Here is a 15,078-nt window from a genome sequence, read left to right as displayed (position 1 = left end):
TATGACGGTCCGGTGGCCTCACGTCTCTGGCAGGACGGCGTAACAGAGCCACAGGTGTATGCAAGCTGGGATCATCGTCCTGGACAGGCATAGCAAGCAACCGTGTAAAGTCGTCGAAGTTGGCCTCGTCGTTGTCTTGAGACCACCCTACAGATCACCAAATTTTTTTTAAGCAACGTTCAATAGGTTAATGCAATTCCGTACAAATTCAATAGGTGAATGCAGCCAAACCCTTATATAGTAGGGGGGAGGCGGTCGCCCCGCAGCCGGGCGGCCAGATCCAGCCGCCCCGCTGCCGGGCGACCGGTCCTCCAGGGTCCGAGCGCAAATTTTTCGTTAAACTTTTTGCAGAAAAACTCCTGCCGCCCGGCAGCGGGGCGGCCAGGGTATATTTCTGTAAATTTCGAAAACAAAATTATATTTTTGTAAAAAAACAAAATAAAAAAATCGCATCTATTCTAGGCCGCCGAAGTGGGCCGCGGCCGGGGGGCCAAACCCATGTTTGTCCCCTTGTGCTTATTTTATGGGTTAGTATTACTTTAATCGCTGTCACTAGTGCTACTTGATCGTTACTAGTAGTACTTAGTATCAATTTATGCACTAACTCAAAAAAAAAAACTTAGTATCAATTTATAAGATATGTTTAAAAAGATGAATTTATAAGAGAACTAACTGAGATTTAAAACATCGATCATGTGGATGCCCAAAACATTAGACCTGGGACCGTTGAACCTGAAGAGCCTAGCTAGGATCGCTGTGTGCGCACAAGAGACACGAGTCAAATCACAGGTAGTTATGGTCGGGAGCCAGTACATGGACCCGTGCCACCGTAGTTCGTGCGGTGCATGAGCTGGTGCATTCAAAGTGGTAGTACGCCTACGCCGGTCTGATGATGACGTGGAACCCACGGCGGATGCTGATCGATCGTATCTCCTGCACCTGCCAACAACCATCGATCAGCTGCCTAGTCATCACGCAAGTACGGGTAAATCCCCCTCGATCCAGCTCTTCTTCAGATTGATGCCGGTGAGTCCACACGACATGATCACACATGAACACCCGGCAAGGCAGGCCGCAACACAGCCCCAGATTAGGAAAAAAATTAGGATCTGGATGAGCAGAGAGATTTGATGCTTACTTACTGTCTGTCTGTTCGTGCCTGAATTTCTCCTGCGGCAATGGGGTGGAACTTTCCCAGATAATACTGCTTCAAGATCTGCGGAGTTTCCGACTCCGATCCGGGGAACTTTCTCAGCTGCGATCAGAATGGTTAACTTGTGCTTATTTCATGGCTTACTTTAACCGCTGTCATTAGTGCTACTTGATCATTACTACTACTTGGTATCAATTTATAAAATATATTAAAAAATATCAATTTTTAAGAGAACTAATTAGACAACAACATCGTGTCATGTCCAAAATATTGTACTTGGGCTCGTTGAAGAGCCTATCTAGAATCGCCTTGTGTGTGTACAAGAGACACGCACGAGGCCATTCACTCCGTCGAGCACTAAGGGCCTGTTTGGGACGGGTTCACCAGCTCCGGCTTCGTCTATTGTAGCACACTGTAGCGGCGCTGTAGCACGGAGCCGGTGAAACCACTCTTTCCTAGCTTCACCGGCTTCACTCCTCCCGCAGTTGACTGTAGCGCAGAGCTAGTTCGTTTCAGCTCCGTGCTACAGTGCCGCACAGTACCGCGGCACTGTAGCACGGAGCGCGGAGCCGTCCGTCGAGAGCCCCCCCAGGGGCCCTAACTTGGGCGGCGCATTCAAAGTGTTAGCACGCCTGATGACGTGGCGGCTCCTGCTCGATCGTGCATCTCGTGTCCTGCACCTGCCTCCTACATACTCCTCCACCTCTTCTTCTCAAAGTTAACGTCCTTCTCTTGATGTTGATGGGGAGTCCATAGGTCAAGACAACTTTGTCTGATCAGTAATCTAAGGATGCTAATGAGATCATCTTAAAGCTATTGGTCCCAAAAAAAAAACCTTCCATAACTGATGGAAACATTCAAAGACAACATGAAAATGAACCAAGACTGTCTGCCTAGATTTTAAAATCGAAGCTCACCTCCAGGTCTCCCCTGAAGAATTAACTGGAAGATCTTTTGAAAAAAAAAGAATTAACTGGAAGCAGAGCACCCAAGAGCAATGTTGGGCAGGCAACCTGAATTACCATTGCCATTCGCCCATTCATCATCTATTTCTGAACTGATGCTATTCCTTAGTACCCTTGGTGGATTAACAGAGACACCCCTTCCTTTTGGTATCATGAATTTCCCTAATCAGCAAATCCAAGCCCACAAAAGCATCCAGAATTTCACCTTACTCAAGGAATAGAACAAACTAAGAGCATATACGAAACAAGATCACAAGAATATAAATTAAGCACACAACAGATCTGTAGCTGTATGCATAAGCACAACAAGATAGAGTTGAAGAAGCACGGAAATTAAACTAAGTGGTTGGACTGCGGTGGCACAGATGCAAGAGCAGTAACAACCGTGGGAACTACAAGCTAAAACAAGAGCATACAATATGGACACTCCCCAAGAAGTTATGAAAATTCAGAATCACAGTTCCAATAGCAGTGACTTATAGCAAAAAGAAATCTTGGCCATATCTCATCCAAGAATGCGTTTCTGCAGAACCAAACACCAAGAAAACAAATAAGGAAAGCATGCATGCTAGCAATGTCTCTTTCGACCTTTAGTACATGATTATTATGAGGGAAGCACAGTACAACTGCCCAACGACCATTGACACCATGACACCCTAATACCTTAACTAGGACTTGCCGACTTAGTCACATATACTGAACTCTCAGCACAAACATGAAACAACACGGCAGCTATAGATCGGGCATTCCAATTCCAGCTTTTTCATCGTAGGTCTTCTCCAGCACAAGCTCAATTGGTGTATCCTTTGGGCCAGCTGCATGAGGAGGGGAAACTTAAATGAAACATCAAATAAAGTTAGCTTATGTTTGCTTTAATTTTGCAGCACAAGAAGTTCCATTTAGCTTAGCACCTTTTTTAGGGAATTAATTTTCCTTGAAAAGCACTATATAATAAGCAAATAAAATGTATTTACAAGACATGCATGATGTGAGACACTATTAGTTTGATAAAATATTTTTTTATGAGACATACGTGATGTAGGTCTTGGTTTTCTTCTCTCCTTCAGAATTTCTGGCCGGGGGATCACAGCACCAGATGCATTCATCCCTCTAGCAAACCTGACTTTGGTCCCATCTTCCAAATACTTGTATCCAACCTTACATGGTTTCCTGCAATAAACATTGTGTTGTTAAATGTTTTACAAATGTAAAAGCAATATCTTCATAGGTAGTAAAACATGATCAAGTATCATATTATATACCCAGTGACAGGATCAACTACTTGGACATTTGAAACATGAAGTGGAGCTTCAATGGAGAAAATACCACCTGTGTGCCCTTCCCCTTGCTTAATGTGTTTCTTAACCTGAAATGAATGATAGCCCAATTACATACGGAATTCCTGTGTGCAAGAAGGCATGACAAGGCACAAGACAATTAAAATGATGTCTTCCCTTTGCTGGTTGCAGTTAATGGTGCACAGAATAAACAAGCAAATATGCGGCGTATTTCTAGTAAATATGTAATGATATTAGAAAGACGAGAAAAGTACAGTTTTGCTGTTCCTGTTTGGTTTTCACCACAGCCAATTCCACGATACAAATCAAATGGCTACCGCTTTATAAGCTAATTGAGCTATTGAGCATCTGTTGGTTATGGATCTTATGCCAGTGTGCAACAGCCGATATGGTAGGCAGGCATGCCCCAAAGAGAATCAGTAAAGCATGAAGGAGGACACTACGGTATGTAAAATACAATATTGGCTTGTTACACAGCAAAAAAAAAATACTTTTCTTATGTTCCAAAATCAATAAAACTATATGAACTATCGATATTGGTGGCCTGACCTGTAACTAATATGTAAAGCTGAAGGTCGACATCCATCTATACATGCAGAATGCACACAGCTATTCAGTTCTCACTTACAATTAATACGTGCTCTCTGCCTATTTTGCTATCTTTGTGTCATGATGGACATGTGGTATCTTTGGGGGGAGGGACTATACCTATCATTCAGCATTCAAGTCAAACTCATGTGATCTGCATCAAAGCAGCACAACGGGGATGAAATCCAGGCACTATTCTAATCACTCACAACACAAGATTACAACCATGAGCGCAGTCTCAGAGGCAACAGTACTCTGAACTCCGAAAAATTCAGACCATTTTATGACGGTCCGCCAGTCCGGGAATTTCAACAAACACCTAGAGCGCGATGCCGTTGATGGTATGTTCAATTGAACCAATGCAGCCAATGTGCAACGAAATAAACCGCCAATTATGCAACTAGTAGCAGTCCTATATAATATAACCACAAATTATTATCTGCCACATCAATTCCACACTCGGGCTAAATAACCTGGGAAAACATACAACAAATTACCAAGTTCTTGCCCTCGACGATGACGCGATTCTGTGACCGAATGACCCGCTTGATGAGCCCGGTCTCCCCCTTGTCCTTGCCTCTGATGATCATAACCTGGCAGTGAAAAGAAATGAAAAACGGGGGATCTTGCAATGAGAAGAAAGTAGGGACTAACGAGAGGGACTGGGGGGCAGGGAGTGGAGAACGCGAGAGATTACGTTGTCACCGCGGAGGACCTTCCAGTGCCTGATGAGCTTCTCTGCAGCCTTCCACCCCATCTTCCTTGGAGCCGCCTGCTCTCCCGCGCGGGTTCGCGATGGCGGTTCAGGAGGACAGAAATATGCGGCGGTCCGGTGAGGGATGCGGCGGCCGGCGAGGGGGGAGGAGGTGGCGGCGGCGCAAGGAGCTGAGGAGGATGCTGGAGGCCGTTGGGGTAGTGGAGGAGTGGAATGCGTGGGCCGTAATGAAGCTTGGGCTGATGTTTTGAGCCTGATATCCCGGCCTGAGCCCATTGACTTTAGTCCGCCCATTTGACAAAATTTGCCTAACGCTGTATGTAAATCGATTTTTTTTTTACTTTGACAAAAAGTTTGTATGTTACAACATCTTTTATGAGCTAAGAAGTTAGTGATATACATAATTTCTCAAAATTAAATTCTGAACTGGTCATATCAAATCCCATCTATGTACAAAGTATTACTGACACAAAAAGGTGATTTAGGGCATCTCCAACTCTCCAAGAGAGTAGCTATTTTTCACTCTCTATTTGACTCTTCTTTTAACTCTGTAAAAAAATTTCTCTCCATATCAATTTGCTTACTCCAACAAATTTTCTATTTTCCATTCTCCCAATCCCAACAACTCCTCCACCTCTCTCCCTCCACACCCACTGAAATGTGGGTCCCACACGTCATCCCCTTCCTTTCCCTTCTTGTTCCCTTGAGGCGCTGTCATCACAAGAGCCGCTGCGCGCGGGACGACGGGGGCAGCGCGGTACGACAGCACCGGCGCTGGCACAAGATGCCGGGGGCGGCGTGGGACGGTACGCAGCACCGGCACGAGACGTCGGTGGCGACGAGTGCGGCCAATGCAAGTGGTGGGAGGGGGCCCAAGCTCCGGCCGGAGTGGCGTGAGGGGGTCGTAGCGGCGTCAGGGCAAGCGGCGGGAGTGGCCCGGAGCGGCGGCCCGAGCTCAGGCCGGAGCGGCGCGAGGGGGGCATAGTGGCGCCGATGCGAGTGGCGGGAGGGGGCCAAAGCTCCGGCCGGAGCGGCGCCGGCTCGAGGGGACGACCCGGCGGGATCTAGCGAGGAGGAAGAGGACCCGCGCACGTGGGAGGGAGCGGGCGGGCGCTGGAGGGAAGGAGCCAGTGGCGAGCTGCTCTGCTTGTGTATTTTTGCCCAGCGGGAGGGAGGGGATAACCAGCGGAGCAGTTTAGCTATTACGTTGGATGATGATTCTACCTGTTTTTCTTTATTTTTAGACTGACCTCAGCAGGCTACGGTACTCTTGTGGAAGTTGTGCACGTCAGCAGGTAAGAAGACAAGTAACGCAGGCTCCCGCCGGACATTTCCAAATTTGAGCTGCTCCACTTCCATTCCATCGCTGACGAGGGCTGCTAACGTGGACAATATACACGCATGCTAGGTAACCTACTAGGTCAGTCTTACCTAGCCAATTAAGTTTAGCTGGGCTATTGAAGATGCTCTAAGAGAAAAGACTAAGCTTCAGGTTGTTCGAGAGAGAAAAAAAAAAGACTCAGCTTCATGTTATTTTTCAACAAAAATGGGAGTCCAGAACATCACGCACATGGTTCGGTTGAATGGACTTTCTCTTCCATAATTCTTTGTCCCTTCTCTTAAGTTTTTTTTTCTTCGAAACACCATTCATTTTATGTTAGGACGGAGCATGAATTCTGCAAATTCGTCTAGTATGGTGTCTGAAAGCGAGAGCTCATCTAGCATGAATTCTAAGCTTTGCGATTCTTCAATTGAGAGAATGCAACTGATATCGGCGACTCTTTTTTTTTCTTTTGGATTTTGGAAGAAACAAAAGTGGTAAAGGCGATGTCACGTCGACCATTTAGGCCGCAGTGCCACCAGGGTTTTAGTTACCGATCGGTCCGGCCAAACCGGCGGGGTCCGGTACCGGTATACCGGACCGGTTTGGCCGGAAACCGGTCGAAGTCAAATTTGAATTTAAAATCCTCTGTGCAAACAGTTCGTACCGGTATACCGGTCGATTTAACCGGTTTAACGGCCGGTTTGACTGGTAACCGATCGGTTTGACTGGTAACCGGCCAAATTAAAAAAATTCTTTTTTTGTTTAAATTCAAATGCCCGCAAAGTATACTAAATGAATGTTTGTATAATATGTTTTAGTCTAAATGAACCCTCCAATCCTTTTTTGTACTACTTTTACATTGTATTTGTATACTTTTGTATGCACGTTTTTTTGTTTAACTTCAAATCCCCGCAAACTATATTAAATGAACGAATTTTTAAGAAAATTTGACACCATTAGATTCTTCGCACCTTGAAGTATTTTTAGAAATTTTTTGAGAATTTTTTATTTTTTTAAATTTAAATTTGAATTTTGAATTTGGACCTGTTTGGTAGCGGTCCAAACCGGAACCGGTCAAACCGGACCGGTTCCCACCGGTTTGGTGAATCATGAGTGCCACATCCATGTCCAATGCAAACAATGAAACAAACAAGAAAGATCACAGAGGAAAGAAAAGAACAGAAAAAAATTGGAAGTGAGGCCCAGGCCCAGGCTCCGCAACCAACGGTAGCAGGCTGCCAGATACGGATCGGACGGTGTGTGCGTCGTCAGGGGCGGAAGCGAAACGAATTAGGCAACTGAGGGGGCGGGCTGCAAAACGGAAGCTCGATTTCTTCCAAAAGAACGTCGTCCTCATCTTGGGGAGTCCATAAGACTTGAATGCCCTGAAGTAACAGGCCCAATCAGGAATCAAACATACTTTGGAGCTCTGAAAAATCAGCGTGATGTGCGATTAATACATGAATTCGCCTTGCGGGAATAGAGTTGAGCGTTTCCACAGTTGCTTCCAGATCTGCGTAGTTTCTGACTTCAGGGAGCTTCAGCGTTCCATCGGCAGCAACCAGAATGGTTAGCTGAGCATTACGAATTATCAGAGAACTTTTTAAACAACCGCGTCATGAATCAAAGAAACATGAGAACAAAATAGTTCTCTAGCAAATAGCCTAAACCAGCTTTTAGTGAAGAAAAAAAACGATGATTTTCATGGTAGAATTTTACCATGAGAAGTACACATACCACTATGTACTCATTTCTGAAGCCGTCTGGTTTTCTAGAGTACCTTTTCTTTCTCTTGATTCCCTCCAAGTTGTAGAGGGTTTCTTCATCAAATTTGCTCCTCTCCTCGATAGAAATTTTGTCAAAATGATGCTCCCATGAGTCACTTGTATCTTTCACATCAACCTAAAATAAATGGTGCGAGAAATTGCAAGAATTTGTGAGTTGCCCTATAGGGGGGTTCATATAAACAGGATCTATCAATAAAGGTTTTTTTGGCACTGTACATGTTTCTTACCGATAAGCTTAAAGAGATACAGCAATTATTGTGGCGGCGCAAGGAGCATATGGTCTCTACAAAAATGGTCATTTATCAGAATATGATAAACAAGCAACAATGTGTGGATTCTATTCACGTGAAAACTTATGGTAAACACACAGGTATTATTGTGCAACTCATAATAGCACTTGTAGACCTAACATGATTTAATAACAATGCTTCAACGAAAATATTTTATATACAAGTTTCTGATCAACAATGTGTGGATAGTCCTTTTGTATGTATAAACTGTAGTGCACCTGTACCAGAGATGCTGTTAAAATCACATTGGTTCTCATTGATAAACAAGATAGTTTCTACAAATGCTAATGCTTGCAATTCCTGAAATTATTTTTATTCACTCATTTACACAGAATATACAAACTCATGGTTGCAGATATTTGTCAACTTCGCCGCAATCTATGAACCAACAACAGCTATGTATTCCTGCTTCTAATAATTTTCCTTTGTATGCAGAACTATAGCAGATTCAGTTTTACAGTTCCCTACGTATTCTGGAGAAGTGGAGATGTCTAATGTACTGTCCAAGCTTAAAAATTTTCATGTTCTGCTGCATCGGTAGCATTGATTGAGAGCCCAGTATTTTAATGAGATCATGCACTTGACAAAACAATTAGATCCAGTCTGAAAATTGAACACAACAGTAAAGTGTTTGCTCACAACCTTAACAGCAAATTGACACTAATCGTGAAAGGAGGCGCAGATTATTGAAGCACAAGAGCTGCAATAATTTAGAATCTGCACTACCTGTCAATATGAACTTATACCATCGTTGATTAGAAGCTTCCACCTTCTCGGCAATCTCGTTCAGATCTTCTGGAATGTCTTTGCCAAACCCAGCAATGCAACCTGAATTGTGACAAACTCCCCATTACTCCACCGATTTGTATAGCACTATAGCGAGTAGTCAGGACTGAATTACTAACTAGTGGCAATTGATCAAGAAATTGGTACAGGGAAAAATCTGCAGGACCTGGAGCTTGACGACGGTCGTCCTCGGGCGGGTGTAGTGCCGCACGGCGAGAAAAAGGGCAGCTGCGCTGACGGACGCGGAAGCTAGGTAGCCCCAGAACCGCATCTCCGCGTCGCGCTGGGCGGCCGTAGCCACCGGGGGAGGCCGCGCCGTGCCAACGGATACGTGAGTCGCCTCCGCCTGCTGCTCCGGCGAGGAGGACGAGGGCCACGACCATGACGAGGCGGAAGACGATGAGGAGGAGGGAGCCGTGCCGACGGATACGCGAGTCGCCTCCGCCTCCTGCTCCGTGGAGGAGGAACTCGAGGAGGACGAGGGCCTCGACCATGTGGAGGAAGACGATGAGGAGGAGAAGGAGCTCGACGAAGAGGAGGTCGAGGAGGAGCGCGACGACGACGAGTAGGAGCGCCCTCCCATGGCGCCGCCGGACGCGGCGAGCGCTTAATGCGGGCTGGCTGCCGCCGCCGCCGCCGCTGCGGCGAAAGCAGCAGGTAGCAGAGCGGGATCGACCGGGCTCTTGCGGGGTTCCTCGTCGGGACGAGATGGCGGCGTGGCCGTGGTCAGGGACACGCGGCAGGGGCGGAGGCGGCCTGGCTCGCCAGGGAGGCACGAGCAGGGGTTGAGCGGCGGAAGCGGCGCGCTGCGGCGGCGCGTCCTCGAGTGGGGGAGCGGCGAACAGTCCAAGCCGCCGGCGATCGCCATTGGCAGGCCCGAGGGGAGGGTTGAGCTAGAGGTTTAGGAGTCTTTCATCTACGAAATTCGACCGAAACACATCAACGGAAAAGCTCACGAGCTCAATTTTGGCAACATTTTGCAGATATTTCGTGGAAGACAAACTCAATTCTCGCTGAATCAGAGTGCTGATCGGGCCTGATTGGCATTGGGCCATCATGTGAACGTCTTTGTAAATCATGTGTTCGTAATTCAAATCGCAGAATATTTTCGTATGTTTGTTGGCGTATATGATCGAAATGCTGAGCACGGCATAATTTGGCTTGAAATTTGGTACCCACTAGAAGACAGCACAGCATGCAGGTGGTGAGCTGAGATGCTGATGAAACGATGACCGCTCGCAAACATTCTTGACACGATAAATAACTGGAACAGAAGCATCTGCCTTCTCCGACGGACCCGTTCTTCAAACCAAAATTTACAGCATCTCATCAATTTTCAAAAAGCCATAGATGGATCGAATTAATAATAAGGAATGGCACCCTAGCTCGACGATTGTACTTTCGAGCCGCAAGGGCTTGGATCATCTCAAAAGTTGTACTTGTGTGGAACAGTGTCGAAGTCCTCGTAGTCGAATCTTCCACGATCCCGTCCAGTCTGCATCAAATCCAAAAATTAGCAAACCGCACGGGTGATTGGAAGGGGGGGGGGGGGGGGGGGGGCGGAATAAAACTTGTCAGAGACACTTACTGAACTGACCTTCTGTAAATATGCAGGATCGCATGCCATGTTCTCATCAATTGAAGCCAACTTCTTGGACAGAGCCGTCAAACTGGGGGAATTTGTTACAGAATGGATCAGTCCAAACTAGGCTAACGTGCCCTCCCGGTTTAATTCTAACTAAATGGTATCAAATATGTATCTACTTCTCTGAGAGGCTACAGCAATGTGGATGGTGATAAGAATGGAACTGCAAATGTTGGCACTAGGGATGAATTTCGTAAATCTTAGGTTGCCATGATCCTTGACATCAATGGTGGTAGAAAGGTACACACCTTTGAATAGAAGAGTCGATATGCTCCACCATCTCAACACTTTTATATTGTTCAGGGTCTTCGTGAAAGCTGACCATGCCATCCTTTTGGTTTATGGTTGCATGGATCTCTCCATCTTCAATCTGGACCATTAGAAATTAGGAAAGACAAAATGTGCCATTTTTCTGTATACTCAAACAGGCTGTAGAAAGAGCAGTTACCATGCGAAGTACATGCATTTCAGCATCCCTTGGTGTTTCAAGTTGAACAGATCTAGCAATATCTTCAAGTGACAGAGTTAAGTAAGTCTGGGTCAGCCTTTGGATGTTTCGTTTGTACATTGAGGAGAGCACTTGCTTCACCAGCCCTAGGTTGTTGTCCTGCCAGGAAAAGGGAGGAGCTTATAATCATGGAAATCAAATGCATGCATCATTGCCAACTTAACTTACTAATCATATAAATATAAATCTGCACAGGAAGCAGGTGGTTTCGAACAAGGCAGCAGCTACTGGTGCATGCATCATAAAAAGAAGACATTAGTACAGAAACAGGCAACTGAAGCAGGCAGAGAAATACTCACCGATTGAAACACAGCAGCATTTGATTCAACGAATATCTCCAAGTCACTGTAGCGACCATTGCCATAGCTTGTACAAAGATCAACATAAATCTGAAAATGTTAATGGAAGGAGATTAACATCATAACAGTTCTAGACCAACCAAAAGGACATCCAGGGAGTCAAAAGGTTGAGGTTCTATCACCAACAAAAGAGAAATCTACCACATATGTTAGACTTAGAGCATGACAAATGGTCAAACCAAATAATAATGTCAGCACTGATTATCTATATAACTTACTAAATATCAGTTCGTGGTTAAAAGTAAAAAAATTAATATAGTTCACCATTGTCCTAAGTTAGGCTAAGAATCCCATATACCAGTTTAGGAAAAATTACACTAGAAGCAATAAAAAAAAAGGATAGTTCACCATTGTTAGGTCAAGAATGGCCTGTATCAATTTAGGAGGAAATTACACAAGAAGTAGCAGGGCTAATGTCTTCGACATATCATAGCATAGTTCATTCATAGAATGCTTTTGAAATTAAAACTAGGTGGAATGAGACCTTAGTGTGATTTTTCAGATTTCTTTGAGCAGTTGCAGATGTATACTTCGGGAATGATGGGACCTGTTACACAAATTAAATTACATGATTAGCCCATTCAACTTAAAACAACATCTCCTTTGAGTGCAAAAAATAATCATATAAGTTACAATAATACTTCATATCAGATTGAGATCTATCAGCACAGTAAAACTTAGAATATCCAAATCATCAGTGATCTCAAGGGTAAAATCACACCAACAAAAGAGCATACATTGAGTAGACAAAAAATCATAGAAGGTAAAAACCAAGTACAAATGTTGGTACCCTTTGCTCAAATTGAATATCAGGACTACCATGATTTTGAAGAACACATCTTAGTAAACTGTAGAGTGTATCTGAACATACCAAGACAGAAATGTATTATCACAAATGTCCTGACTAATTCTATCTGCTTTGTGCATAAATTTGATGTTTCTTTGTGCAGGACCAATGGATCTAATAACTTAATCCAGCAGCGGGTGCAGGACAATATAAGTTTGGTATGTTATAAAGACTTGGTTTGAAGACTTGTTAAACTGTTCAAAATCTTGAAAACAGCATAGAAATTGGTACATAAAACTGTGAATTGGTCATATTTCTAATTGGCATAAAGACCTACAATAAGTGAAGCAGAATGGAAGTTCAATGGTATCACATCTTTTCACCTTAAAACTAGGAGGAAAAATACTATTTACACCAACTAGCAGAAATCCACTAAGCTGGGATGAAAATACTTGTTACATCAACAAAATAACAAATACAGGCAGCAATGGTATCAAATATACGTCTTATTTAGCAATTGCAACATCTAATAAATCTAGTGGGGAATAAACTTGCTATAACTGATCATCAGGTGAATTTACCAGAAAAAGTGTATCCTCTGGTTCCGCATTAACATGTACAGCAGTAGAGAATGCAGAGTGGAAGCATACCTGTCCATTCTGGATGAGCGACACAAGGATGTACTTCTTGTAAGCTTCCACAGCAATTGCATTCAATGATGACATTGGAGCAGTAACAGCCTGAAAAACACTGCAGTAAGCACCGGGACACAATCCAAATCTAACAGGGAACTGACATAGGGGCCTCACATTGTGAAGAAGCTCCAAAGCCTTAGGAAACTTCTTGAGCCCAATGTATATCATCCCTCTGCAACGGAAGGCAAGCAAGTAAGCAAAAGCCACGCCGGCTCCAAAACCATAAATAAAGCATGTGACAGTTTCGATTGAGACCCATAGTAGCAGTAAAGGAACAAGTCCTGCGGCTGGTCGACTTCGAATATGTCATCTTCCAGGACGCTCAAGCCAGCCTTGTACTGCTTCGCCAGCAGGCACAGGAGAAGGTAGTCAGCGTGAACCGGGGTCAGCTGCTCGGGTGAAGCCTGGATCTTACGGACAGCCGCACGGAGTGGGGCGATCCCCCTGATGGGCGCGTTGAGCTGCATGACCTGATCCTTGAGCACCCTACACACATTCAGGACTGCACATAAAACGAGGTCAAAAACCGTGAAATTCCAGCCCGTTGCGAACAGAAACACTACGGGGGTTAGAGCATTGCGATCGGAATCGATCTGAAGATCAAAACCGCACGCACATTTGTCGGGCGCTAGGCGTATCTGGTCCGCCGAGCACGCGGTGAGGAAATCCGCCATGGTGACGAGGAAGTCCCCGCCGGCCAAGTCCCTCAGATTGGCGCCCGAAGTCGCGCACGCCTCCCTGCAGCGAACAAGGTGGGGGGAAAGTTAGGAGACCAGAGTTTGGGGCAAGGCGAGGGGTTCGGGGGTGGGAGTCTAGGGTTCGGCGAGAAGGGCGGAGGGAGGGAGGGAGGCGCCGTACAGGAGGTAGAGGTAGCCGAGGGAGTGGGCCCCGGGGCTGAGTTGCCCGAGGAAGGGGACGAGCGCGGCGGCGTGGGCGCGCAGGGAGTCGCCGTCCGCCTGCTTGAGGAGGCTGTGGAGGTGCGCCAGCTCCTCGGGGCTGCCCGAGAGCCCCTGGATGTGCGCCACGAGGGCCTCCAGGGACTCCATCAGCGTCGTCGCCGGCGCCGCCGTCGTGCCCGCCCTAATCGTCTCCGAGGCCGCCGCCGAGAGGTGGGGTTTCGCCGCCCTCCGCTCCTCGGTGGGGTTTCGGGGTTTGGTTTGCGTTTGCGTTTTGCGCTGCGGCGATTTGTCTGCCCTTGGGGTTGTTTGGGTTGGGCGTTCGTTTTCTTTCTAGCGGTTTCCGTGGGATCCAGGACGTCGATTGGCCTCGGGATTTAATCCGCGCCGTTGATAAACTCACATAATTGCGTTCTCGCATGATCAGCTTTTAGGGCAGTCTTAATGCAGACTCCACTCGTAAAGTTTCGTAAAGTTTTAAGCATCAAAGACTCCATCACAAGAAACTATACTTTCTAATGTAAAGTGTGTAATATTAGTTTCTATATATAAAATTATTTATTATTTTTCTTCCATCACAAGATCCATGGACTTCTCGTCCCCTCCATAATGCAAGTCTCCCTGATTTCTTGGACATTGAAGGGCGCATAGACTTGAGGTCTTATCTAGAAACTAAATCTTATTTTTTCCCTTCCCTCTTCAATAATTAAGTGCCACATCATGTCTGGTGCCACAATTAGGGACACCCTAATTGGGGTACTAAGACCGCTTTTAAAAACACAAACACCTGATAAGACGACTAAGCCCACGAAGACCCACGGCCTACTTCTCATTCAGAGGAAAGGGAAGGACTCAAAGAAGCCCAGCATGCGGCCCATTCGCATCCCCCTCGAACCTGCGGGACGATCTCCGCCTCGCTCGAGGGTCCCTCTCAGGCCCGCTGGGCAATCTCCGCCTCGCTCGAGGGTAGCGGATCTACCCTCGAGCAGGTGACCGATCTCCGCCTCGCTCGAGGGTAGCGGATTTACCCTCGAGCATGTGACTCATCTCCGCCTCGCTCGAGGCCACCCCTCGGCACAAGGGACAAACAGCCCCGCCGCCCAACCGCTCGCCGTACGAAGGCATTAAAAGCCAGCCACTCCACCACGGCTCAAAGGATGGGCGGCGTTAGGCCGCCACTCCCACAGTAGATGTGACCGGGGTCACATCCGCTGACTCTGGTCACCACTCCGCCATTCCGAACGCTGTAGCAGCGCCTTGGGACCTGCGACGCGGGACAAGA

The 15,078-nt window shown here is 46.2% G+C and overlaps 2 protein-coding genes and 1 pseudogene across 3 annotated transcripts; all 3 read right to left on the bottom strand.

Moving 5' to 3' along the window:
• Positions 1-2,556: 2,556 nt before the first annotated feature.
• LOC120711238 (50S ribosomal protein L24-like) lies at positions 2,557-4,939 on the bottom strand. Its single transcript, XM_039996700.1, has 5 exons — positions 4,702-4,939; positions 4,502-4,597; positions 3,381-3,484; positions 3,152-3,288; positions 2,557-2,933 (listed from the first exon to the last, which is right to left on the bottom strand). Exons 1-5 carry the CDS (start codon positions 4,759-4,761, stop codon positions 2,851-2,853), a joined length of 480 nt encoding a protein of 159 aa, XP_039852634.1. The 5' UTR covers positions 4,762-4,939; the 3' UTR covers positions 2,557-2,850.
• Positions 4,940-7,146: 2,207 nt separating this feature from the next.
• Positions 7,147-9,981, bottom strand: LOC120711237 (annotated as a pseudogene).
• A 143-nt stretch (positions 9,982-10,124) lies between these two features.
• LOC120711236 (COP9 signalosome complex subunit 3-like) lies at positions 10,125-14,106 on the bottom strand. 2 transcript variants are annotated; one of them, XM_039996698.1, is made up of 11 exons: positions 13,759-14,106; positions 13,517-13,638; positions 13,156-13,402; positions 13,015-13,072; positions 12,856-12,945; positions 11,903-11,965; positions 11,359-11,448; positions 11,000-11,158; positions 10,800-10,921; positions 10,495-10,576; positions 10,125-10,401 (listed from the first exon to the last, which is right to left on the bottom strand). In XM_039996698.1, exons 1-11 carry the CDS (start codon positions 13,944-13,946, stop codon positions 10,333-10,335), a joined length of 1,290 nt encoding a protein of 429 aa, XP_039852632.1. In that variant the 5' UTR covers positions 13,947-14,106; the 3' UTR covers positions 10,125-10,332. The 2 variants fall into 2 exon arrangements, with proteins under 2 accessions (XP_039852632.1, XP_039852633.1); XM_039996699.1 differs by having other exon boundaries at positions 10,504-10,576.
• Between the last annotated feature and the right edge of the window lie 972 nt (positions 14,107-15,078).

Source organism: Panicum virgatum, chromosome 6K (assembly GCF_016808335.1).
Source record: "Panicum virgatum strain AP13 chromosome 6K, P.virgatum_v5, whole genome shotgun sequence".
Taxonomy (NCBI): Eukaryota; Viridiplantae; Streptophyta; class Magnoliopsida; order Poales; family Poaceae; genus Panicum; species Panicum virgatum.
Note: the sequence above shows the minus strand (reverse complement) of the source record. Positions and strands in the feature narration are given on the sequence as shown.

Bases quoted from the DNA above. Each gene is read 5' to 3' on its own strand.
- LOC120711238 (XM_039996700.1), bottom strand. From the start codon at position 4,761: ATGGGGTGGAAGGCTGCAGAGAAGCTCATCAGGCACTGGAAGGTCCTC. The intron at 4,598-4,701 runs GTAATCTCTCGC...TTTCACTGCCAG, and splicing joins AGGTCCTCCGCGGTGACAAC to GTTATGATCATCAGAGGCAA. The intron at 2,934-3,151 runs GTATGTCTCATA...CTCCTCATGCAG, and splicing joins AAAACCAAGACCTACATCAC to CTGGCCCAAAGGATACACCA.
- LOC120711236 (XM_039996698.1), bottom strand. From the start codon at position 13,946: ATGGAGTCCCTGGAGGCCCTCGTGGCGCACATCCAGGGGCTCTCGGGC. The intron at 13,639-13,758 runs GTACGGCGCCTC...TGTTCGCTGCAG, and splicing joins CTCGGCTACCTCTACCTCCT to GGAGGCGTGCGCGACTTCGG. The intron at 12,946-13,014 runs GTGAGGCCCCTA...AGTGTTTTTCAG, and splicing joins CTTTGGAGCTTCTTCACAAT to GCTGTTACTGCTCCAATGTC.